Source organism: Diadema setosum, chromosome 11 (genome assembly GCF_964275005.1).
Source record: "Diadema setosum chromosome 11, eeDiaSeto1, whole genome shotgun sequence".
Taxonomy (NCBI): domain Eukaryota; kingdom Metazoa; phylum Echinodermata; class Echinoidea; order Diadematoida; family Diadematidae; genus Diadema; species Diadema setosum.
This window is the reverse complement of record NC_092695.1, coordinates 36,989,063-37,015,457: the sequence shown is the minus strand read 5'-3', so window position 1 is coordinate 37,015,457 and position 26,395 is coordinate 36,989,063. Positions and strand designations below refer to the sequence as shown.

The window sequence follows — 26,395 nt, the reverse complement described above, 5'->3', positions numbered from 1 at the left end:
AACCAGGAATAACATCATGTTTCTCACTTCAATGACAGAAACATTGAATTTTGGTCATTTTTTTTGTACACGATCAATGGAAATTTGTGAGGTTATGACATGGTTAGCTCACTCATTTACATATTCATATCCACTGTACAAGATCTGCTGTGCAGAAACTAGCAAAACTTCAAAATTTCATAACGTCCTTATTTTTCATCCAATTTCAGTCAAATTTGTACTTGTGAACTCGTAAGATTTTACTCTTTTTTAATCAGACTAACTTATATTTCGAGTGGATTTCCCCTTTAACTGGGTTTGCACCCTGTTCTTTGTAGGATGTGAAGTGGGATCCTTTGATAAAATTGGCTCAGAGTCTTTCACATATGAGACCTCATTTTTTTTTTTTTTTTTTTGTCCCAGTCAAGGTAGAGTGTTTTTCCACTTACTAGAGAAGACGGCATGATTACACACAACATCGCTCAGCTGGACTCACCGGGCCTCGAATCTGAGCCATCAAATTTCAAGTCAAGACACGCTGTAGACTTAGCCACCTCATCACCAAATTTCTTTCCCTCACTCTCTCTCTCTCTTTCGTAGACTGAAAAGGTCACTGGATATAATGATTTGAGTCCACAAATATCCCATTTCTCAGGAGGCAATGATATTTATTCAAAAGAAGGTAAAGTGACAGGCAAAGGTTAAAAAAAATGGAAATAATATCAAGTGCTTTAAATAGCTTTGTATAGACCAGGTAGAACTTACAGGAAATACATGGCAAAATTCCATGCAGATGGAGATGTAGTATGTAAACCAATTTATGTAAACTCATGCATGCACCAATACTTTTTCAAGATTTTAATCACTCTAATGAAAATTTAAATTTGGAAACAATAGTATTACACCTATGTAGCATTCAGAAACAATTCAGTGAGATGTCTTCATATCTTCTGACTGACAGAGTTTTGTTCACTTTTTATTACAATTCAGAACGATGTAACATAGAGTTGTCTAATTACATGTATAGGCCCATGCAAGGAAACCAGAAGGAATAAAAATCTAATGCAAAAAACACAATAAAACTCCCAAAGTAATTGTGCATTCTTCATCTGTCTATCTAGTTGTACGGGCCGTCCACGGGTCCAAAGTTACAGATGCACCCAGTGTCGGAGTTGCAACATGGAACGTTGGCTTTGTCCGGGTCTTGGTCATCAAGAATTGGATCTGTGGCGATCACTGAAGTGCGGTGGTTGTAGATGTCATTCTTGATTTCCGCTATGACTTGCTGGACCAGATCAGAGTTGGGATCAAGTGCGAAGGACTCCTTTGGGTCATTCTCGATGTTGTAGACAAGGGGTGGGTCATGGGCAGTCACGCATTCATTGTAGCAGTCGTAGCAGTCGAAGTAATGTTGTGAGGGGAGTCCGCCAGAGCCGAGGTGGCACTTGCTAGCGAAAGTTGCCTGAGTCTGCAGGCGGTGCGTGTAAAAATGGACCTTGTATTGGCCAGATCGAGCCGCCATCAGCCGGTTCTTGCAGTAGTAGAATAACGTGCCATGCGGTGGTGCACATGGCGCGTCGTCAATGAGGACATCCGTTATGATCTCCCCGTCGTACTGGCGGTCACTTGGAAGGGAGCCTCCAGCAAGATTCATCAAGGTGGGCAGAATGTCTAGTGTGCTGACCACTCTGTGTGACTCTCGTGGCTCAATCGTGCCAGGCCAATAGGCGATGAAAGGGACTCGAACGCCACCCTCCCAGGTGTTGGTTTTATAACCTGAATGTCAGTACAAACCAAAGTTGGGAACCCCGGTGTGTCAGTAAATGCAGATGCACACTTTTGAGCTGTCTCTACCTGTTAAGTATTTTTCCTACTGCATTGCATTCAACTGTGCATGAAACAGTATTCAACTGCAAATAGCATGCCATGGCAATACGTTGCAGTTTGTATGATCATACCACATGAGATACGAAAATTACCAGCAATGCATTTGTACATAATTTTACACTTATTCACAACTGAGAAAGAAGAGAATGGGGAGGGACTAGGAGACTGATTAGGATTTCGTTACATTGTATATCCAAGATTAACTCCACCCCTTGTCCGATTGACTCTGATTGGTAAATTTGTACTCGTGATTCGTAAATTTGTACTCATGATTCGAAATCAACGGAACATGGGGAGGGTCTCAAGATGGTTACATTAAGTCTTGGAGTTTTTTATGCCTCCGCCACGAAGTGGTGCCGGAGGCATTATGTTTTCGGGTTGTCCGTCCGTCCGTCCTTCCGTCCGTCCGTCCTTCCGTCCGTCCGTAATGAATTTTGTGGACAAGGTAACTATCGAAACCTGTTGAGGTATCCTAATGAAACTTGGCATGTATGTGTATTAGGGGGTGAAGTTGTGCTTATCAACTTTTGGGTGCACATGCTCAAGGTCAAAGGTCAAAAGGTCAAGGTCAAATATATAAAATTTCACTATTTCCACCATATCTACTGAATGCCTGAAGATATTTTCTTGAAACTTAGTGTATACATGTATTACCCAATTGAGATTCTCTGGTGAAAGTTTGGGTCATGAGGTCAACGGTCAAAGGTCAAAAGGTCAGGGTCAAATACATAAAATTTCACTATTTCCACCATATCTATTGAATGCCTGAAGAGATTTTCTTGAAACTTAGTGTATACATGTATTATCAAATTAAGATTCTCTGGTGAAAGTTTGGGTCATGAGGTCAAAGGTCAAAGGTCAAAAGGTCAGGGTCAAATACATAAAATTTCACTGTTTCCACCATATCTATTGAATGCCTGAAGAGATTTTCTTGAAACTTAGTGTATACATGTATTACCCAATTAAGATTCTCTGGTGAAAGTTTGAGTCATGAGGTCAAAGGTCAAAGGTCAAAAGGTAAAGTAAAAATATTAAAACTTCTTTTTTTTCTCCGTACCTTGGAAAATTGTTCAAGGTATCTTCATGGAACATAGTATATACATGTACTGACTGGAAGTGATTATCTAGAGAATGAAGGGTTCATGGGGTCAAAGGTCAGGGGTCAAAGGTCAAGTGCAAGACTTCAAAATTTTACTATTACCCTCATATTTATGCAATGCCAGCAGGGTTATTTTTTTACACTTGGTGTATGCGTGTGTAAACCTAATAGAAATTCTCTGGAAAGTTTTTTTTTTCTCTTTTTGCCTCAAAGGTCAAAAGGTCAAAGATCAAGTGAAAGTGCTGAACTAACTTTTTCCTCCATATCTCGGAAGTGGCTCAAGTTACCTTGAAACTTAGTACATATTATGCATGTTCTACCTGAAAGTAATTATCTTATGAATTTTAGGGTCAAGGGCCAGATGAAAATGGTAACAATTTACTATTCAATTCAGAAATTGCACTTTTTCTCCACACCTGTACCTTGAAAATTACTCAATGCCTAAATGTATGAATGGGTCAAAGTCAAGTTAAAGTCCTTAAATCCCTAGATACATGCTCTCCTATTCATCCAATTAAACCTACGTCAAGGAAGGTGAACATTCAACACATTTGTGACAAACTTGTCATTCCAATATTTTACCAATTTTGTGAAAATGTAATCACACAGTGTCCACATGTATTATCTAGACCTATTGGGAAAATCATGCATTATGGCGGAGGCATACCAGTCACCAAAGCGACATTTCTAGTAAGTTTTTAGAATACAGTACAAACTCAATCATATCCAAAGTATTTTTGTGTCAATGTAGAAATAAATAGAAAGATTGGCTTCAGCAAGCAGAGGCCTACGCACACACAAAATGTACCTTTAAAGATTCCCGAGTCCCCGCCATGAGCGCATAACTCGGCCTGTGGTCCGTGGTCGGAGATGAAGAAAGTCAGGGTGTTTTCAGCCAGGCCGTGCTCCTCGAGGGCGTGTAGCACCTGTCCAACGGCGTCGTTCATTTCATTGATGTTGTCGCCGTATTCTCCTGCCGACAGAGAGAGATGGGGAGAGAAGGGGGATGTATTTCACGAAGCATGGTATTTCAGGGTACATGTAAATCTCAAAATAGACGCATAGAAAAGTTTACAATAAATGTGAAACTTGACAGAATCATCTTGTATTTGTACGATGGTACCCTAGATCTTTTCTGTTCGAGAATTTCAAACAAGGGTAACAAGGATGATATTCATTGTAAAGGTACCCATTTTCAGTACACTTTGTAAAGTTACGGCTCGTAAAATTATGTAATCATTATATCATCATGTAATACAATGTAATTCACGTCATGTGTTGTTTGAAGGTTTGTATGGTGATGTATAAATGAGGAAGAAAGATTTGCGGTGACACCATGTGTATGTAGTCCTTAACCGGATCGTTGTTTGGCAGAAGAGCCTAGAAAGAGGAGAAATGAAGAGGGAAGCGACATATGGGGGTTGTGAGGAGGGCAAAAAGTGAAGAGTGGGGCACAGAAATGGGCTGGATGTTGAAGTTGCTACAGTGGAGACAGTAGAGAAAGGAACACAGAGAGTGGTAAGGAAGAATAGTGTGAGAATCAAGTAAGATGTTCGGACATCGTTAGAAGGGGAAAGATGAAATAGAAGGGAAGAGGAAGGAGTTGAATGTTGGAGAATCATGGAGATAGGGGAGAGCAGTGAAGATTCATGAAACCAAGAGGAGAACGAAGTCGGCGAACAATGTGGACTATGGAATGCGGAATCAATGGAGAAAGGACGAATAATCCTGGGAAGGAAAGGTAAGTCGAGGAGAGATGAGATTATGTTGAGAGAAGGGAGAGAGAGAGAGAGAGAGAGGGGGGGGGGGAGAAAACAGAAAAAAGAAGAAAAAGAAAAAATGAAATTCAAGAAGTAAAGAAGAGGGGGCTTGGATGGATCCTAGAAAGAAATGCTGCAGAGGAGAGAGAAAAAAAAATATGGAGAGGAAAATTGATGACATTTAAATCCTGAAAAGATTCCTGTGGGAGAAATGCAAAATGGGAGATTAAAATAAGATTAAAGTGTAGTCCTGAGGGGAGAAGGCAAGAGAAATAACCTGTGAAGAAAACTGTAAATTAATACAAGTGGTCCTGAAAAGGACCGTTGGGTTGTATGGAAGGAAAAAAATAAAATGAAAAAAGAAAAAAGAGAACAGAAAAGAAAAGAAAAGATAAGTAGCGTAGAAACAGACAAAAGTGTAGGAGAGAGAGAAAAAAGAGAAATGAAATACTGAGTAAAAGGTGCTAGTGAAGGTAGAGCAAGATGTCTAGTTCTAAGAATAACTAGGAGAACCGAGGAACTTTCTTTTCTGTTCTGTTCTCTTCTTTTCTTCTTTTCATTTTATTTCTTTCTTCCATACAACCCAACGTCCTTTTCAGGACCAATTGTATTAATTTACAGTTTTCTTCACAGGTTTATTTCTCTTGCCTTCTCCCCTCAGGACTACACATTAACCTTATTTTAATCTCTCATTTTGCATTTCTCCCACAGGAACCTTTTCAGGATTTAACTGTCATCAATTTTCCTCTCCATATTGAATTTCATTTTTTCTTTTTCTTCTTTTCTCTGATTTCTCCCTCTCTCTCTCTCTCTCTCTCTCTTTCTCCCTTCTCTCAACATAATCTCATCTCTCCTGGACTTACCTTTCCTTCGCGGGATTATTCGTCCTTTCTCCATTGATTCCGCATTCCATAGTCCACATTGTTCGCCGACTTCGTTCTTCTCTTGGTTTCATGAATCTTCACTTCTCTCTCCTGTATCTCCATGCTTTTCCAACATTCAACTCCTCCCTCTTCCTCTTCCGTTCTATTTCATCTTTCCCCTTCTAACGATGTCCGAACATCTTACTTGATTCTCACACTATTCTTCCTTATACCACTCTCTCTGTTCCTTTCTCTACCGTCTCCACTAGTACAACTTCAACTTCTAGCCCATTACTGTCCCCCTCTTTTCACTTTTTGCCCTCCTTACAACCCCCATATGTCGCTTCCCTTTTCAATTCTCCTCTTTCTAGACTCTTCTGCCAAACAACGATCCGGTTAAGGACTGCATACACATGGTGTCACCGCAAATCTTTCTCCCTAATTCAAGTCGTTTTGATAATTGTTTTCATAATTCTTGTCTCTACCATTTTAATAACACTTTCATTTGTACGTCTTGTCCTGGGCAACGTGATTGAATTAGTGTTATGATTCTGTTACATGTATTTCTATTGTATCGCTATGTCTTTCCATTTTTTTCCTTTATTGCTGTTTGATTAACTGCAATAAAGTGATGATTGATGGTCATTATATGTGTATATACACTCTATAAGATTTATAATTCAACCTTTCACTCGTGACGCACCTCTTTTCGAAGATCCTACAAAGGGAGGTGATGCAAAAAGTGACACATGTGGGTGGGCGAGCGGGAAATAAAAGAAGAACGGGTTATCGACGTTGTCAGCGATGAACGAAAGTGCATCGTTGACGAAAGTCTGGGAGAGGTAGGTGTGATTGTACGGTTGGGCTACGATGGTGTTCTTCTTGAACAGGTAACACTTCTGGATGTCCGGGAAATCCCGAAATCGCTGTGCAATGCAATTCGAAAGAGACCAGCATTTAAATGTCAAATTTGTTTGCCAGATCACTTGATTTTCAGTCTTGCGTGCGAAACATGGACATTGATCAGATAGGAGTACCATTACAGAGGGCAAGGACACCATGTTGTTGCTATTAGTTCAGTGCTTCTTTAAAGGACAAGTTCACCTTCATAAATATAAGGATTGAGAGAATGCAGCAATATTAGTAGAACACATCAGTGAAAGTTTAAGGAAAATTGGACAATCGATGCAAAAGTTATGAATTTTTAAAATTTTTGTGTTGGAACCGCTGGATGAGGAGACTACTAAGGCTCATGATGTCATATGAGTACAACAGTATAAAGAAAATGTAAAGAAAATTCGACATATTTTCACTTTTTTCACATAATAAAAGAGCACTTGACTTGCCTCTTTCTAAAGGCAATGGGAATAATATTACCCATAACATATGTCAGTAACGAGTCGAGGGAATGTGTACTTTTTTCAAAAGATGAAATTTTGTGAAATTCTCTTTATATTTTCCTTATATTGTTGTACGCATGTGACATCATACACTGCAGTAGTCTTCTCATCCAGTGGTGACTGCACAAAAACTTCAAAAATTCATAACTTTTGAACGGATTTTCAGATTTTCCTAAAACTTTCAATGATGTTTTTTACTAATATTGCTACATTCTCTCAATCCTTATGTTAATGAAGGTGAAATTGTCCTTTAAGAACAGGTTGTTTTGCTGTTGTTGTTTGTTTGGGTTTTTTTTTTGGGGGGGGGGGGGTGGTAGTCGGGAATTTCCTATTCGAGTTGAATTGGGACAAGCTCCTACCTATAGGTATCCTGGATAACTAGAGTGTAATCCCAGTGAGGACTGTGGGAGATAACAGGACTGGACGTATAGGACCTACATGTATTTATGTCACCTGAAGACTGTTTCGACTGGATGCTCCCAATTGTAAATCTAATAGCCTGAGATCTGAAAGTGAACAAGAAAACTGGGCTCTGACTGCAATTGTCAAGGGGCTCAGTCCCAATGGATATGTCTACTTAAGGGTCAGCATTGTAAATGAAGGGTTGATTGATTACTTTATTGTCCACTCTGGAAATTCTTCAGTTGGATATCACAACAAAACAAACATTAAATACATCACAGATACACCACAAACATATCACAGAACCCGATTGAAACTAACACATATTAACATACAATAACATATACGTATACCATAACAACATATATTAACCCAACATTTACAACTATGCAAAACTATCATTATATATCACTTTTATACAAATATTCCACTCATAAATATATTCATTGATATAATTTCCTGCATCATTACTATACACCAAACAATATCTCACCTACATATCCCAATTTATAATTATATTTCCAATATAATAATTTTCATTAACCTCATAACTTTAACCTTATCTAACATCACCAAATACCAAAACTTATATAACATCTTTTAATAAAACACCATATCACAATATAATTTCATTTTAATAATTCAACCCAATTAAAAAAAAATAATAATTTGATATACCAAACAACACTATTAAATCCAGTACTTACCAACTTTCTCCCACCCTCCTACTACTACTAATATTACATACTGTGTGCCAATACAAATTCAAATTACTTATTAAATATACCAATACAAATTCAAATTACTAAGAAAAAAACCCCATAATGTATGTGTAATATAAATACAACAAAAACTAATCATAAGAACTTATCTTATTACTCTGGCATTATATGTGTGAATGGAATCCGGGACAAAAGAACTTCTAGAACGAGTACGCTTTGTGCGAGGAGGACAGAGTCTGATACCTGATCTGTTCAGGCAATAGTAACGGTACAGAGGGTGTGTTAAATCAGTCATTATCTTGTTTACTTGTAATTGACCATCATTCTTTCCACGTATAAGTCATGTAGCACTGGCAATTCCAAACCAATTATCTTTTGCGCGCACTTTCGTGGGCGATCAATTCTGGCCCTGTCCTTTTGTGTAAGATTACCATAGAAACAAATCAAATTATACATGGCAATATACTGGATAAAGGACTTATAGAAAAGAACCATCAGTGTTCTATCCAACTTCAATTTGCTCAATTGCCTGATGAAATAAAGTCATTGATTTGCCCCCTTTTTTTTTTCTTTTGAATCATCAGTGTATTGGCAGTCCAGTCCAAATCATTAGTGAGTTTTGTGCCTAGGTACTTGTACTTGGAAACCTGTTCGACAGGGATATCATAGATACACAGGGTTACATGTTCACAGTTCTTTCTGAAATCTATTATCATTTCTTTGGTTTTGTTAACATTCGAATGAAGATAATGTGAGTCACACCACTGAACAAATCGATCGATTTCTGAGATGTAGCTGTTCACATTGCTTGAATTCAAATACCCCGAGATCACTGTATCATCAGCATGTTTGATAGCCAGGCACTCATCACCTTGAGCGGTAAACTGTAATCAACTTACCCGAGTATCATCACAGGCAAAGCTGTTGGTGAATGGCAGGAAATGTCCGACAAAATCGAAACCATGGTTCATTGGGAGGTGGGTGCCATCGTCTCTGGTCTTACTGTTTATGCCTGAAATATGTCGGGAGAGGAGTTCATGTCAGACTGGGCTCACAAGGAAGACGGATGTGGATTCCGCGCCCCAAGAAGTCTCATCTTGTTCTTATGATCTTCAGCAGAGACGTTAAATAAGTTTGTCATTATGATCTGAAGCAGAGGTGTTCAACAAGTTTGTGATTACACATGATCTTTCCGGGTATGATCTTCTCTAGAGATGTTAAATATGTTTGTCTTCATGATCTTAGCAGAGGTGTTGCATAAGTTCGTCATTATGATCTTAGCAGAGATGTTGAATTATAAATGTGTTGTGATCTCCAGCAGAGATACCATGAAACCTTAGTAGTAATGTTAACCACTATGAGGGATTATACTATTTGTCAGCCAATCTTACTAGAAGGAAAATCACATTCATCAGCTAATGGCGTGACAGGCAAATATAACGGCATGACATTGTAACGGCGTGACATTTTGATGTTACACGTTTTTGTGGGTTTTTTTTTAGAGATATTACCTAAACTCTTACAAGACTATGATTGATGTTCCAAAAAATAGATTGAGGTTACTATTGCAGGGTTCCTTGTTGCCACATTTCATTGGAATAAATTATGATCCCAAAGGGTTTTTTTTTTTACCCAAATGGAAGTTCACATCATTTTGACCTAATCAGTGCAATTACTTGTGACTTGTGCAAATCCAAAGGATTCACTTTTAAATGTAGATATGGGGAGAGAAAGTCTGAACACTGTAAAAAGACAAAACAAACAAACAAAATCATGATTTTTTCCCAGATTTGAGGCACTCATTTTCCCTGAATTCTTCATAACTTGAAATGAAAGGGGAAAGTCATTTTTAAGGTTTTAACTGACTTTTAGGTTGGCTGTGAATCCTATTATGGTAAAAGGAACTGTGATGATATGTTTGTTTTTTTTTTTCACATGATGCATTTCATTTATAAAAAAAAAAAAAAAAAATAAGTGATAATTAGCCTGCCATTAAAATAATATTTACATGGTTAAGTACTGTACATATATTAAAAGTTTGAATCTTATCTTTTTGTTGAATTTTCCTTGCCCCATGAAGAGTAGAAAAGTCATCTTCTCAAATTTCATACAGTATCAAATGTAATTTTAAAAGAGATGACATGTTAATTATCTAAAAATCTGCTTTCAATAAATCGATATGAAAACATTTTTCACTCCTTTAAAGGGATGGTACAGTTTCGTTTGAGATGGGATTTGAAGTTGTCAATGTAGTTTTTTTTTATGATGATTTGTCAGATAATGAGAAACCTCTTATGAAATGTCAAGAAGCCTACAGTTCTCAGAGGAGTTCAAAGTTTATTTAATGAAAATTGTTTTGAAATGGCTAAGATATCAAAAGCTAACAGATCCTAATCAAAGATTAGACCCACCTTTTATTCAGATCCCTTTGTTTTACTTTTTGGATATCTCAGCCATTTAAAAGCTGATTTTCATCAAATAAGCCTTGAATTCCTCTTAAAATTGTATGCTTTTTAACATTTCTTGAAGTGGTTTCTAAGTATCTCACAAAAAGTTAAAAGCTGAATTCTCACCTCAACCAATATTATACCATTCCTTTAAGAGTTCCTATGTACAACAGTGTGTTACTTCAAAGAAGTACTAGTATGGCACAAAAATAGCTTGGCAGGGTTACAAAACGTAGGCCCTGTGTTCAATGATGTGAGTACACATGAACCAAGGTGCAGCGTATTGTTCCTGTCGAAACAAGCTATGATGTCAATTTTTTGTTTCTTTCCTTGGCAATTACCTGTAGATTTTATGTCAGTAAATTTTCACTTTCATGTGTAATGTTATGAACTTCTGTTTTACAGAAATAACAAGAAAATGACTTTGAGAATATTGTTCCAGTGAAATTATTATCAACAAATTCCTATGAAAATGATGGAAACATTTTTACTTTTGATATCAAATGAATTTCTGTACACCAGTTATTAGTTAAATTCCTGTAATATGTTTATACTATTCAACGTGTATACACATTGCAAAAAAAAAAAAAGCAAATTAGTAGTACTTTCTTTTTCAATTTCAACAGCCAAAATTGAAACCTGTGCAGTTCAACATGTACAGATATATATATATATTTTTTTTTTTGAACAGCTGAAAAATCAAAAGTTTGGAAAGTCTGTTTGACAATGCAATTTCCACTCTTTTAAGCTAAAGGTTTTACACGTATTTCAATTTCAATGGAGTATAGTAAACTTTGAAAATCTGGCATCACATATGATGCACATGAATATTGTAAACAATATGGCTGATATTTGAATAGGCCAAGATCATTTTTCCTACCCTAATCAGTGGGTAAAGTTGAGACTTATTAGCCTAATACAGGGGCGGATCCAGGTATTCTGTTAAAAAAAAAAAAAAAAAAAAGGGGGGGGGGCTTTACAAAATTAAAGAATGCACATCCCCCTTTTTTTCTTTGTATTTCTTTTGTTTAAAAAAAAATAAAGGGGAGCACGTGTCCGGTGTGCCTCCGCCTGGATCCGCCACTGTAACTACCTAGTGGTTTTTAGTGGGTTTAGATTTTAGCGTCAGCCTTTAACTTAGAGTTGTTGGGGGTTCTATTTTTTTTTTTTTTTGGGGGGGGGGGGGAGGGGGATCCTCCGGCTCTATATCATCCATCTAAATAGCCTGGCATTGAAATTGTGTTGTTCACAAAGCACAAAAACAAGAAAACGTAAAAATAAATGACTTAAAGAAGGGAGACACATACTTAACTGACATATGAGAAGAGATCTAGATAGAGATCCAGAGAGAGAGAGGGGGAGGGGGGGGGGGGGGCGGGGAGAGAGGGCAGAAAAGGGAGGAAATGCAGTTTGTTAACAAGTGTCATAGTTCTCACCCAGATGCCACTTGCCAGCCATGCCTGTGGTATAGCCTGCCGTCTTGAGTGCCTCGGCCATCGTCAACTCGCTACTTGGTAGGCCGGATCGGGTCCAGGGGAGGAACTCACGCGTTCCGTTAGGAGCAGCGCTGTAGACTCCGGACCGCACGGGATAACGACCTGTCATAAAAGACTTATTCAGATAAATGGACTTCCTCCCCCTTCTTTGTCTTTTTGTGTTTAATAGGAATAATGCTGCATTGATTTTGGACTTTCAAACTCCTTTCGCTCGTTGGAATCTGTGGTTGACTCTTTCGTGTTTTGACCACAAGTGTCCGCATCAGCGGCTTCGCGCAATACGTTTGCCATTTTTGATCCGCATTGGCACCGCACTGTCCTGAAACATTCCGGGTCATGTCTTCCACTTTCATTCGCGAAGCTGCCCGCACACCACAGGATTCGTTCATGAGCGTTTGCGGAAGGGGTGAAAGTTTTACGGAAAGACAGGATGTCCTGACGACGTCCTCATGAGTTGCCGAAGGTGTCAGGACGTTCATTTCCGCGTCCAAATTTTGGTTTCGATCAAATTTGGACGTAACAAAAGTTTCTCTCTCCCGAAGGTGCGGAAACGCCCGGACATATGTTTAAGAATAATACATGTAAAGACATTGAACGGACTCTTTCAAGAACATGCGGAGAGGTTGCCGAATGAATGCGAAATTACTAAATTGATTTGCTTTCTTAATTTGTCTTATCCGCGCCTTGGTGGACGTCAGGCCTAACGCACATTTCGGTACGGTACATTTTAAGCCCCTGTCACACTTTGACGGATAGGCCCGCCGTACAAGAAACGGGCGATATTTTGCTCATCCGTTGTTGAAATCGTCAATCCGTTGGACAAAGTGTAAGGTTTCTGTTTTAGAGGAGCGTACATCAACGGTTTAGGGGCCGGACAAAACGAATAAACAACACATTTGACTGCATTCTGAATATCAATGTCAGGAATGAATTTTTCAAGTTTGGATATTGACTCAAGGTTTGAAGCAGTTTTTATTATCTCTCAAACAGTTTCTGTTATACTAGGTGTTACCCCCCCCCCCCCCCAGAAAAAAAAAAAAAATCCCACTTTTGATCCTTGATATTTCAAAAATTATATAGGCCTATCAGATAACACTGACATTGATATGAGCAATAGCTGAATAGTGTACAATTTTGTTGAAGGTAATCTAAAAATGATAGTGTAAATTAGTTTCATTAAATTCAGTATTTATTATGAAGTTAGGTTTCAGATTTTGCTCTGTTTTCAACCCTCTGTAAAAAATTTTAATTTTTCACAGGGGTCAAATGGTGTGTATGGTAGCGTGTGGTTAAAACCCTGACAATGGTTCTAAGCAATGGCCAGGATTGGAATGCTCTAATTGCATATTCATGAGAAATTCCACTGTCACAGCTAGTCTTTATTCATCCTGAAATGTAGTGTATGCAAGCGCATAAAAACATGTGCTTATTGTTTTCATGTACATGCATTTTACCTTTTACCATGAATTAAGACTAGCAATGTCCAGGGCAACCCATCGTGAATTATTAATAAAGCATTCATGTGCCTTGATGGAGCAAGAGTCCAGAAGCCTTGTCAGCAGAGCTCTGAATAGGTGGTATTCGGGGTATTCATGTCTATTGTTCAGGGTCATTGTAAGCACACACTCACATACACATCATTGGTTCTTGTGTAAAGTTCAATTTTGTACGGAGGGTCCAAATTTTACCAAAATCTGGAACTTAACTCTAAAATTAATCATGAATCATACTATAATTCTAGCAACGTTTGTCTGTCTGTTTGTCTGTCTGTTTGTTCCTCTACTCCTCCCAGGTCCTTGGTCCGATCTCCATCAAACTTAGTGGGTGGATGCAGGTTGACCGCGAAATTGCCGTTGAGGGGTTCATTTTTGGAAAGGTCAAGGTCACTAGGGTCAAAGGTCAAATAACTTCAGACACTCGATAGAGGGCGCTATGTAGGCCTACTTATATGGGGATTCCTCCAGAAATATAATCAGACACCCGATAGAGGGCGCTAAGTAGGCCTACTTATATTGGGGATTCCCAGGTGTACGCCAAAGAGATTTTTCTCCTCAAAATCTCTTTGGTGTACGCCTACTTATGCTTCCAGCAAGTTTGGCCAAGATCGGACCAAGGAGTAGCGCAAAACATATTTGACGTCTGTTGACCCAGTGACCTTGACCATTAATTTCTGGGGGAATCCCCATGGAGGATTTCTGACACTCCACGGGTACATTGACTAGTTTAATGAAACAGATTAACGCTCTCATATTCAAATCACCTCAACTATTAAATTGTACACTATTCAGCTATAACTCATATCAATGACAGTGTTATCTGATGTATAGTTCTCGAACTATTAAGGATCAAAAGGGGGAAATGTTTTTTGTAACACCTAGTACATCAAATCAAATGCATCAGAGATGGCTCATTTAGATTTCCTAATGCTATTCGAACCTTGTCATCATGGGTTTTAATTTTGATGGCTTCTACTCATTGTCTCACTTTGAACTCGGAAGTTCACTCACAACGTTTAACCTGTGAATATCCATAATAGTTTATCTCAGCCGATGCCCAGTCACATTGAATATGCTTCACCACCCCATGATAGCGTATCTGATCAGGGTTGCCCTTTTTGGTGGTAAAAGCTACAACTAGTGTATTATAGGTGATAATGATGCTTCCCTAAATTTGTTCAGATCCCAGCAGTTCCTCGTTAGTTACAACATTCTTTAAACAGCCATGATAGTAAACTGACTGAAAATCTTGCTTTTTCGAAAGACTAGTCTTTTTTGAAAGACTAGTTGTCACAAAGGGATGAAAAGAGTTTTTTTTTTTCCTCGATATGATGGTTCTCCGACCTTGAAGTATTACGATGCATTAAAATTTTTGCTTTCTCTTTGATGTGCCTTTCACCCTTTCACCCGAAACACAACATTTGCATGCTAAATTGGTGGAGACTTAGCAAAGCAGTTCGAATTTGTTTCGCCTTTGTGTCTATCACAATTATTCATACAAACCAAATTGCCTGCGTCTCTCAGGACCAAGCCACTTCTTGGACCACACCTGCCTTCTCTATTGCTTGCTTTGCCTCCTCCAGGCGATAATTATACTTCTGGAGGGACATGTTGGCATTCTGCATGATTCAGATCTGCCTGCGGTAAGGCTGCCCTGTATCGATGTATTAGCTTGGCCTTGGTGCCGGTGCGGCAGTTCATCACGACAGAGAGGCATTGAATGAGAAGGGCGAGGTCCTACGACGTTTTTATGTGCCCTTGCAGGAGTCAGTTGTAGCAAGTCTGGTATATATTCGTTAAACATCAACTTAATTTCTTATTCATATACTGTATATGTGCTGTAGGCATCCTGTAGATATGCTGTAATCATCACTTATGGCCGTCCTTTCCATTTGTCATACAGACTCCAACCCCAAGCACCTTCTGATCTGGAGATTCTCTCGCCTGAAACCCCTAGCAAAATCACGAGTGCGAAGCGCGAAGTTCCGTGCGGCCGGGGTCCAGCTCTAGGGTTCTCAGATGCTCTCTCGTGCTATCTAAGGCTTATTTTTCAACATACGATGGCAATAAGTAAGACATTATTTCAAGCGGGAGAAATTAAATCTCGAGCGGGAGATTTTGCAAAAATGGGCTTTGGGCGGGAGATCTCCCGTCGAAAGCGGGAGAGTTGGAGTCTCTGTTAATGTCATCCGTAACTACATGCGTTTTGCCCGGTAGTTGTCATGTGGCTGTGGCATGGGAATGCGTTTGATGTGTTGTACATAGCCGATCCATCCGTTCCATCTCTTAAAGCAACGGACTTTACAGGAGACCTAGCGGATAGAAACACGTGGAAAACGTACAGTACAGATACAGGAGAAAACGTGCAACTCAAGGACAAGGGTCGGATCGCGCTATCCGTTTTTAGCGAGCAAAAATTTTGTGCACGCACTAAGTTTTCTGGCCGCTCTGACGGAAATCACCGGAAGATAACGTCCATCCAAAGGATAAAAAGGACATGAAACGCATTTTAACGGATATCAACGGATGCCAAAAATCGACAATCGTTTCTCATGCGTTTGCCTTATCCGGCAAAGTGTGACAGGGGCATCAGGAGCGTTTGAGCGTGGGTTCGGTACGGCTCTGTTCGCTTAAAGAGCTCTCATTTCTCACTGTAGAGGTAATACTCTCGAATGGCGATTGTGAACATTATAGTGTCTGGGAACTTTCAATCGTGTGGGCTGCAGTCCGCAGTGCTTTTGCCCACTACGTGCCGAGAAATAAAACAAAACAAACAAGCAAACAAACAAAAAAGAAAGGCTGACCCATTTGCTCGGGGTTTTTTTTAGGATTTGGCTGGCATGTTTGAAAACGTTTCCACAGCCATTAAAAGAGGTACTTTTGAAATACATAGGAATGTCTCGTCTTTTGTCATTGATGGTACATTAAAAGTGATTGCGACCTCGTGTTGATTTTTCACGGGTGTGTGCTCCCCCACCCACAAGGTGTTTTCAGCTTCTTTGTTCTCTCTAATCATTCCAACTTTTCAGCGGCACTGAACCTCGCCACGTAATCGCACAATAGGTCTTGGTGTTTGCATGTACATTCAAAGTGGGAATCGACCCTAAAAATAAACTCCAAAAGAAAAAAAAAATTCCCCACAGAACGTACCCCCGGAAAAAAAAAATCGAATAAGAAATAAGGAAGATACAGGTGTGACATTCTGAAATTTCACATTTGTTTCGAAAAACATTTCTTGACCAGACCTTACGAATATTCAAATGAGCGATTTGATGTCATGCCCTCACAATTTTTCATGTTTGTTATGTATGAAATTCGGAAAATTGTTCGTTTTAGCTAATATTCCCATACGTTGTTCAACATTCTTTATTAAATAAATATATCAGAGGTAAATTTTGCGTTTTTTTTTTATTTTGGGTGGTTTTAAGGCAAGTTTTATATTTCTACAACTGAAATGTGATATATTTCTCATTTCTGTATATGAAATGAATAAGCAACTGTGAGAGCATGACATCATCAACTTGCTGATTTGGATATTGATATTTTGATATTTATTTCTGCAATTTCATGACATACGTAATATACAAATAAAGACATTTTTCTTTTGTACAAATCATAGGATTTTTGAAGAAGAATATATTGATAAACTTGATGAATACAAAATACTGACAATTGTTTAATACAAATTATACGGTACATTAATGATAAAGAAAAATAATGTAAAGGTACAATCTAAGGGGAGCAATTGCAGAAAAAAGGATGTATCCTATAAGCTTACGCTGGAGGGCGAAAACCGCCCAGTTGACAAATATAGATAATGTTTATCCAGGGTGAGTATTGGGATGGGAGCGTGGGGAGGGGGGGGGGGATGCGAGGTGGATAGCATGTGCAGAGTGGTGAGTGCATGAAAGTGGTGAGGCCTTCAGTGTGTTTTGAATATTTGACCGATTTGGACTGTTTGATGTGATCCGGTATATAGGGGATGCCATATATCTGGCCCGTAATGACTTATTGATCGCTGATTTATGGAAATTCTTGGATTAGTAACATGAAAATTGTCAGAAATTCGGGTTGGATATTTATGTACATTTCTATTATAAAAAATATATTATTGAAAATGGGGGGGGGTAACAAATTAGAAACGAATTTGAACATGAAATACTAGTATGCCGTTTGTAGAGTGTTTTTATACAACGTCCAAGTAGATCCTTGTAATTTGATTGGAGGATTGTTGGTGACGTGATATTCAATAAGTACTCCATTCAACGCGCCGTGCAATTTTGGTTCTATTTTTGCGTGCAACTTGGTTCGATTTTTTCGTTCTATTCCACGGTTCGAGAAATTGTACGGTAGTGCATGTACTGTGTGTTGCATATTGAGTATCGCATGCAGCTAGTGCAGTGTACGTGTGCGGCCTGGGTACATGCATGCGCGTATGTATGCCTACGTAGTGCTCGTGTACGAGCGCTAGCTGTGACCTGTATCTACACTGATTGCACAAGCCAGAAAGAGAATCGCAGTGGATCCACATGTAAGTATGGCTATATTTCATACATATATAGACTTCTAGGCCTACTTAGACCTACCCAACAATCCTCCAACCAAATAACAAAGATCTACTTGGACGTTGTATAAAAACAAATAGTGTATGGTCTAATACTCGTGCAATGGAACGAGATTTCGCACTCGGTGAAAGATGAGGAGCACTATTCAACTCGGCTTCGCCTCGATAATAGAGCGCCTCTATCTTTCACCTCGTGCGAAATTTCGTACCATTGCACTCGTGACCATTCACTATTTGTATAATATCACATACATGTACTTTTTAAGTGTTGAGTTGATTGAATAGAGGATCCGTGTTGGCAAGATAGTGGGAACCCGTACAGATACGAAGGGCTTTCTTTTGTAAATGTGACATCATTATAGTGTTCAATTTAGAGCTATTTCCCCAGACTATATTGCAATGGGAAATAATGTGGAAGTACGAGTGAATTATAAAGAAGAAAGAGTGTGTGAGGTGGGAGATCCTTAAAGGGATCGTACAGTTTTGGTTGAGACATAATTTCGGGTTTCTAACATTTTATGGTGAAATAATGAGAAACCTCTTATGAAATATGAAAGAGCATTTAATTCAACATTTATTTGATGAAAATTGGTTTTGAAATTGCTGAGATATCCAACAAAAAAAAAAGCGATTCTAATAAAGTGTGGGACCCACACTTCATCACGATCGCTTTGTTTTACTTAGTTTTTGGATGTTTCAGTCGTTCCAAACCCGATTTTCATCAAATAAACTTTGAATTCCTCTTGAAGTATGCTCTGTACTATATATATCATAAGTGTTTTCTTGGTATCTCGCAAAAAGTTAAAAGCCCAATTCTTATCTCCACCAATACTGTACCATCCCTTTAAGTTTAGAATACCGATGACTCTATAGATATTGAAGAAACAATCTTTTGAATATGTATTTTCCAATTTAGATTCCTATCCAAATAAACGCCGAGAAATTTAGTGGAATCCTTTTGCTCAAGTGGTATAGAATCAATTTTGATGGTTAAATTTGTAGAATCTGGTATGCTTTTTGTTGTAAAATGAATAACATCTGTCTTCTCAATATCTAATGACAATTTATTGCTATCAAACCACTGTTCTACCTTATTAAGTTCAGTGTTTAACGTGTTAACTAGTGTGGAAAGACATGTGTGGGAATAAAAGATATTGGTGTCATCTGCAAACAGAATAAAAGATATCAAGGAGGAAGAACGAACAACGGCGTTGATATATTTGAGGAATAATAATGGTCCAAGAATCGAACCTTGTGGGACGCCACATCTAACTCGTAAACTGCATGAAGATTCTGATTTAAAAACAACATATTTATTGACTTCGGTTGGAGAGATAGCTAGTAAACCAGGAAAGCGCAACGCCTCTTACACCATTATTATGCATATAATTTGTATAATAGAATAATAATAATATATCGTGATCAAGGGTGTCAAAGGCATTGCTTAAGTCCAAAAAAACTCTGATGGTATGTTTTCTTTCGGCCAACGATTGGGATATGGCATCGTGTAGAGAAATAATAGCAGAGTCTGTAGAGTATTTCTTCCGGAATCCATACTGGTTTGGTACCAGTAATTCGTTACAATCTAAAAATGAGTATAATCTGTTGTAAACAATATTATTTTTTCCAGTATTTTTGATATGTTTGATAATAGAGTTATAGGACGGTAATTACTAATTAAATGAGGGTCTCCTTTTTTGAATATTGGAATAACTTTGGCAACCTTAAATTAATCGGGATAAGAACCATTCAGAAGCGATAAATTAAAAACATTAGTTAGGGGAGAAGCTAAAATGTATATGAGTTGTTTAAATACCATCCAAACCACACGAATTAATAGAAACTGTTGCATTTATTATTTCATTTATATCAGTGGGTTTAAAAAATAAGGATTTATGAAAAGGTCTATCAAGGAATCTGAAAAATGTTTTTCATTACGCGGTATTTTAGATGCCAAGGTTTGCCCTATATTTGTGGGGGGAAAAAAGAATTAAAAAGATTAGCAATATTGCGCGGGTCGGAAACTGAATGATCATCATTGTGAATTGCATCAATATCTGATACTTTCTTCTTACGAATTATATCATTTATGATTTTCCAAGTAGCATTAATATTACTCAACTAAATTGAGTTTATCAGTGAAATATGATTTGCGTGATGTTATACATTACGATATGTTTTAATACGAGTTATGTTTAGAAGAATTAGTGTTTAAAATATACTTTTTGTACAATTTATTACGGGTAATAATTGATTGTAAAACACCTCTAATAATCCAGTGATGTTTATTTATTTATGTATTTTTTTTTTGGTTAAAAAAAACCAACTGGTCAAGAAGTGTTAAAAAAAATGAAATTTCAGTGTCATAAGTTTCTTATTTCTTATTTCTTATCCGATTTTAATCAATTTTGCACTGTTCTCTTATGAATTTGATAGAATTATGAAGTGAATTTCTTCTTGAACGTTTAAACATCTGAAGTTTGTTTGCATTATGTTCGCTTGTGGAGCAACAGATTTTTCAAGAATACCCATGCAGGCCACTTAACAAAATACATTAAACAACAAAAATGCACGTTCTTTAGTTTAACTATCGATTCAAATATTTAAAAAAAAAACCCCGCATTGACTCAACTTTAGTCAAGTATGACACAAGAAGATCACTTTTAAGGCTCAGTTTAGATGACAAATCGTCATTTTCTCAAAGTATTTCCCTCAAGTCATCACTTTAGGTAATTTCCATTGTTTTCATTGAAATTTATGTACAAAGGAATCAATACTGTTAGTGTATTGTCACAGAAAGGATTCCTTGTAGTCAGTGACAACATACATGTCAATTTTTTATTTGAGAAGGTGGCATAAGAATCCAGGCGAGGGAGCGAAGCGACCAAGGGGGGGGGGGGGAGGGTGTTAGAGAGGGTTGGTATGCTAACCTTCCGGAACAGGGAAAATGTGCCATTTGAGAATTAAAATGGCTCAGGCTATACTTAAGGGTCCCATTTCAATGATCATCAATAGTATTCTCTGAGGTTCCCAGATGGATTTAGACATTTAATTCAATTTTATTTCATTTAACAATCATGTAAGACCAGAATTGAATTAACATGTCCTCATTTTATAGGATGAAGGACAACATGTGTTACAAATTGCATAGTGGCTTCAAGGGGCAAATAATTCTTTACTGTTCGAGTCTTGTAGGATTATGTTTATAACGAAAACTGCTCAGTATGTGAAAGGTGATTGTAATCACTTTGCCGAGTGACTATGAGCCAAATAGTTTCTTTTGAGCCCGCATTGTTTTGAAATGTTGATTTTAGTCATCCATTTGCAGGCAAATAATGTAGATAAAAATTCCAACTTTAAACGCATCATAACGGGAATTTAAACAGTATGAATGCTCTGTTGTTTTCGGCTAAACTTATTCATTTATAGTGGGGGTGAGAAAAAGAGAATTTCCGCTTTATGGGAAACGTTAAAGGTGACAATGGGTTGGAAAGACCTCGCTCTCTATCACAATGGATGTCTATTCAAAGGTGGAGGTGGATGGGAGGTAAAAAGACTCACGCTCCAAGGAGCAGACAAACACATATTTTTTATTCACTTCTATTTTTCGAAACATAAAGCGGCACTTCATTTTCTGTTTTTTTTTCTCTGTTCATATTACCAGAACGAAACAAAATCCAATCCACAACCTCAGTAAAATTCTTTGCAACCCATGATACACAGACTCGTATAATATAACACACGCGCGCGCGCACTTACATACTACACCAACACCCCACAGAAGACTTTAAAGAAGCTTATGGACTCGTACAAGAGTTATCTAGAAGCAGTCATAAAGAACAAGGGCTATGCTATTGACAACTAAATGAAGACAATGGACTCAGTAAGCCTAGGATATGAATGATTTCAAACATGGCACTTCTTGAAAATCCATGAATAGAAGATCCCTGAAATGAAGAATTTCTGGAACTGTGTATTGTTATTCTGTCACTTGTTGGGCACGTATGACTCATGATCAAACTTGACAAAATGCATTCATTTCGTTTTAAAAATGAATAATAACGAGAATTAGTAAGGGTATGAATAACTTTGAGGACAACAGTGTATATATAGGGGGCCTACATACCCAAGAATATTTTTACAATAACTCCCAAATACCTGTTGTTTATTTGTTTCCACCATGAGGTACTCTTGTTTCCCATTGTAGATGTAATACTCTCGAGTGGCAATAATGAACACGATAATGTCTGAGAACTTTCAATCGTGTGTATGGGCTGCATTCCGCAGTGTTTTTGCCCACTGCGTGCCGAAAAAAAAAGAAAAGAAAAGCTGACCATTTGCGTGGAGTTTCAAGGAGCTGCCGGCACGTTGAACTCATGTTTCCACAGCCATAAACAGGCTGTCCTTTAAGAGTCCTTTGAAATACATAGGAATGCTTCTTCTTTGTCAGTGATGGCACACATTGCGACCTCGTACCTACAAGGTGTTTACAGCTTTCTTTTGGTGGCGACGCTTAGGGCATAATAGCACTAACAATGACAGGCATATTTCAGGGACACATTCTAATCATTTTCAACTTTTCAGCGGCACTGAACCTCACCAAGCAATCGCACAATAGGTCTCGGCATTTACATCTAATATTAAACGTTGAAACATCTGATGTGTGTGTATTTATTCGTTTGTGGAGCAATAGAATTTTCAGGAACAGGCAACTTAATAAAAAAAAAAAAACATTGGACAACCAAAGCACACACACAGACACAGACACACACACACACACTCACAAACACGTGAATGAAGTATCAGTATCGATTCAAACTCAAACAATTCATTAACTCAACTTTAGGTAAATGGAAGTGATAAAAGTAGATCACTTTTAAGCCTCAGTGTAGATGACATATTGTCACGAAATAGTTCCTTCAAGTGATTACTGTATGCCGACACGTTGATTTAAAGAGGTGCAGGTAAAACAGCTTTTAAGTTTCCATTATCACATCCTCAGTATTTCAAACACACACACAGTCACTTATACACAAACGGGTTTTTTTTCTCACTTTCTCATACACACAGTCAGCCATTGAAACATGCGGAATCTTAAAATACACACAAAGAGAAAATTATAATGCATTGTGAGAGTATTGGTTCCGTGACATTTGCTCCTGCGACAGTTGCTCCCACGATAATTTAATTTTTTCTTGTTTTATGCTATAACAACCTCGTGTTAATTGTTTTATGTACCTTATATTATATATATGTAGGCCTATATATATTATAAATATATACCTTATGTCGTACACCTATATTTTCTGTTTCGATGCACCGTACGTGATTTGTTTTATTCGTTTGTACTTTAAAGTTGTAAATTGTTATAAATTTTATGCGCTGACCCATTGAAAAATAATCCATGCTGAATGGGTCTTCCTGTGTTGAAATGAATGAATGGGAAAAAAAATATCTGCACGCTGAGCCAAACAAATTCAACTCACAAAACATAATCCTAACTGTAATCCCAATCTTCATCCTCGTCAATCTAAACCTATATCCATATCACAACTCCATTCCTAACCGTAAGTTCTTGGTGAAAGTGAGACCCGAGCAACTCTCGCAGAAGGAAATGTCGTGTCACAGTGAGTATACGCGATCAAATGGGTGCACGTCACGAGACCGACATCCACGAGTCATACAGCCCACGAGTCGCACAGCCCGTGAGTTCGACACTATTAAAAGCAATCAAGGTCCATGTATACGAGACCGACACATTAAGCCCCGTGTTGTAATGTCGACTTCGTAGGCTGTTTTTACCCATAGGTGTCAAATTTGTGGACCTTAGTTGCCTAGTGCCAAACTCGTGGGCTGTATGGCTCGTCTACATGACAGAGCTAAGCGATGAGAATACAATGTATTTGTGATGTTCGCTATCCCGAAGGTTCGGTAATCCGGAAATTATATAACGTTTGTTTTTCAGAAGGTTCGTTATATTTCCAAACTTAAATTCCATGACTGTCTATGGATTTCATTGGTCCGAAATAATGAAATAGATTTTCGTAAATCCGAGAATTTGTGTCATTATTTCGAAGGTTCATTAGTCCGAACGTGATATTCCCAAGGTAGTAACAAAAGGAAACAAGGTACTTCGATAACCCCAAGTTTGAAAATAGGTGCGTAGGCCTACTACATACCTAACCGTCGTAACCACGAACCTCATTTTGTATTGGGATTAATTTTCGGAATAATGAAACAAAACGTACGAATTTTCGGAGTAACGATTCTTCACTTTCGGACCAACAAACCTTCGGAGTAACAAACTGTCATCAAGGATAATTAGTGCTTCTTTGTAATCTGTATAATGTGAAAAAGCAAGTGAAGCTTGTGGTTTGAATATGGCGTGTGGCTGTGCACTTAAAAAAAAAAAATCATTCACACCATGACATTCAGAAATTCGGGCGAAAGGTAGATTAATGTTGCGCAATTAATATGGATGTTCTTCATTTGATCATGGACCTACGTTTGTACTTTGTAGACCTGTCCATGATTTGATCAAGCAGGCATCGGAAAAGAGAAAATCGTTGTGATACTGCCCTATGGATAGTCTGCGACCTGAATGATGCCGTAAAGGTAGCCCGGGAATGGTAACATCTTAAAGCCCATGACATTATAGATACGAATACTGATGCTGGCGGTATCAAAGACCCTATACAGAGATGTTTAAAAGACACGAAAATAATTGAGCAGTCAGTAGCGCGTATAAAAGACGCACATCTACTACCAACGTAGAATATATAATTATCTCATCTTTTTCAGGGTCTGGTAATCGTATGCCGAAACAACGAGTCTATACCCTGAAGCAAATGAAGCCGAGAGCATTATTGGCCTTCATGTTCTAAGGACCTCGAAACAGAAATAAATAGTGATTATTATTGTTATTTTTATATATGTTTAGTAGTCCACCTGTTGGTGCAATAATATCAACAACAACAAAATAATAAAACAGAAACCAAGTTCATGCTGTCATTACTAAGTTTATTTCGGCACACACATTTTTAAGAAATTCGCCCTTTCTCAAGAACACTTGGTTTCTGTTATATATATATATATATATATATATATATATATATATATATAGTATTTACTGCATTTAATCGACGCGGTGTTTGTGAATTGAGAAGCTAGTTACTTCGAAAGTAGGCCTACATCACATATTTATGATGATTGCTGTAGTATATCCGCAAATCAACCTTTCCTTTAGCGAGAAATTAGAACGGTGGGACTATTTGAACAGAATAACTTCTGTAAAAGGATGTCAAAGTGCAATTTGTTTTACAATAATATGACCGTTTATAAGAATCAGTGAAAAGCTTGTAAGTAGGAATTACGGAACCGACGACATGAATATCATTCAAAGACAACACAGATCAGGGGCGGATCCAGGGAGGACCGGAACCGGCGCACGCCCCCCCCCCCCCCTTTATTTTTTTTTTTGAAACAAAAGAAATAAACAGAAAAAAAATGGGGGGAGGGGTGCGTGCGCCCCCCACTTTAATTTTGTAAACACGCCCCCTCTTTACGGAATTCCTGGATCCGCCCCTGCAGGTACTAAGTACCTTGCCTATTTGGGCACTACCTCTGCTGCTGTAATATAGGGGACTTGAAACAGGTACTTCACAATTGACAATCCGTGTACAGCATACTAAACTTCAACAACTTCTTTCAAATTTAATAGCTGAATAGTAGCTGCGCAGACAGGGGTAAGATTAATTAAGGTTAGAGTATCATTTTCTGCTATCAACACCACATATAACGGTAGAAACTTAATTCTGTAGTTATCAAGAGCAACCTGTTTGTGCGTATATGAGGTTTGGTTTTCATCAGGTTAAAATGATGTACAAATTAAGTATACCTGCAGTGTCCTACAAAATATACCTGTGAGCAGAGCTGTGCGACTCGGAGTGCACACGGTGTCGGGTACATAGCCTTGAGTGAATCGGACACCACCTTTGACCATGATGTCGTCGATAGCCCCTCGTTCTTGAGTCGGGTGTCCGTAGGAGGCCAGATCCCCGTAGCCCATATCGTCGGCGAAGAAGAGCACGAAGTTGGGTTTGTTGGGATTTCGGATTCGGTCCTCCCGAGACCCTGACCCTCTTCCTCCTCCACCGCCTCCTCCTCCTCCTCCTCCGCCACCACAACCGTCACCCGTCCCACCGCTGCGGCCAGGTTGGAAGGCATAAGCCGCCAAAAGGAGCAAGCAGGCTACTTGACATCGGATGCGCATCTTTGACA

At 38.3% G+C, this 26,395-nt stretch overlaps 1 protein-coding gene across 1 annotated transcript; it reads right to left on the bottom strand.

The window, feature by feature from the left end:
* Nucleotides 1-994: 994 nt before the first annotated feature.
* On the bottom strand, nt 995-26,387 carry LOC140235469 (arylsulfatase-like). The gene is made up of 6 exons (XM_072315495.1): nt 26,036-26,387; nt 11,996-12,157; nt 9,012-9,124; nt 6,292-6,514; nt 3,774-3,938; nt 995-1,755 (listed from the first exon to the last, which is right to left on the bottom strand). The coding sequence occupies exons 1-6, from the start codon at nt 26,385-26,387 to the stop codon at nt 1,097-1,099; spliced, it is 1,674 nt and encodes a 557-aa protein (XP_072171596.1). The 3' UTR covers nt 995-1,096.
* Nucleotides 26,388-26,395: the final 8 nt, after the last annotated feature.

Coding starts and splice junctions, on each gene's coding strand:
- LOC140235469 (XM_072315495.1), bottom strand. CDS start 26,387: ATGCGCATCCGATGTCAAGTAGCCTGCTTGCTCCTTTTGGCGGCTTAT. Junction 3,939..6,291: donor TGTAGGATCTTCGAAAAGAG/GTGCGTCACGAG, acceptor CTCTGTCGGCAG/GAGAATACGGCGACAACATC. Junction 1,756..3,773: donor GGACTCGGGAATCTTTAAAG/GTACATTTTGTG, acceptor ACTGACATTCAG/GTTATAAAACCAACACCTGG.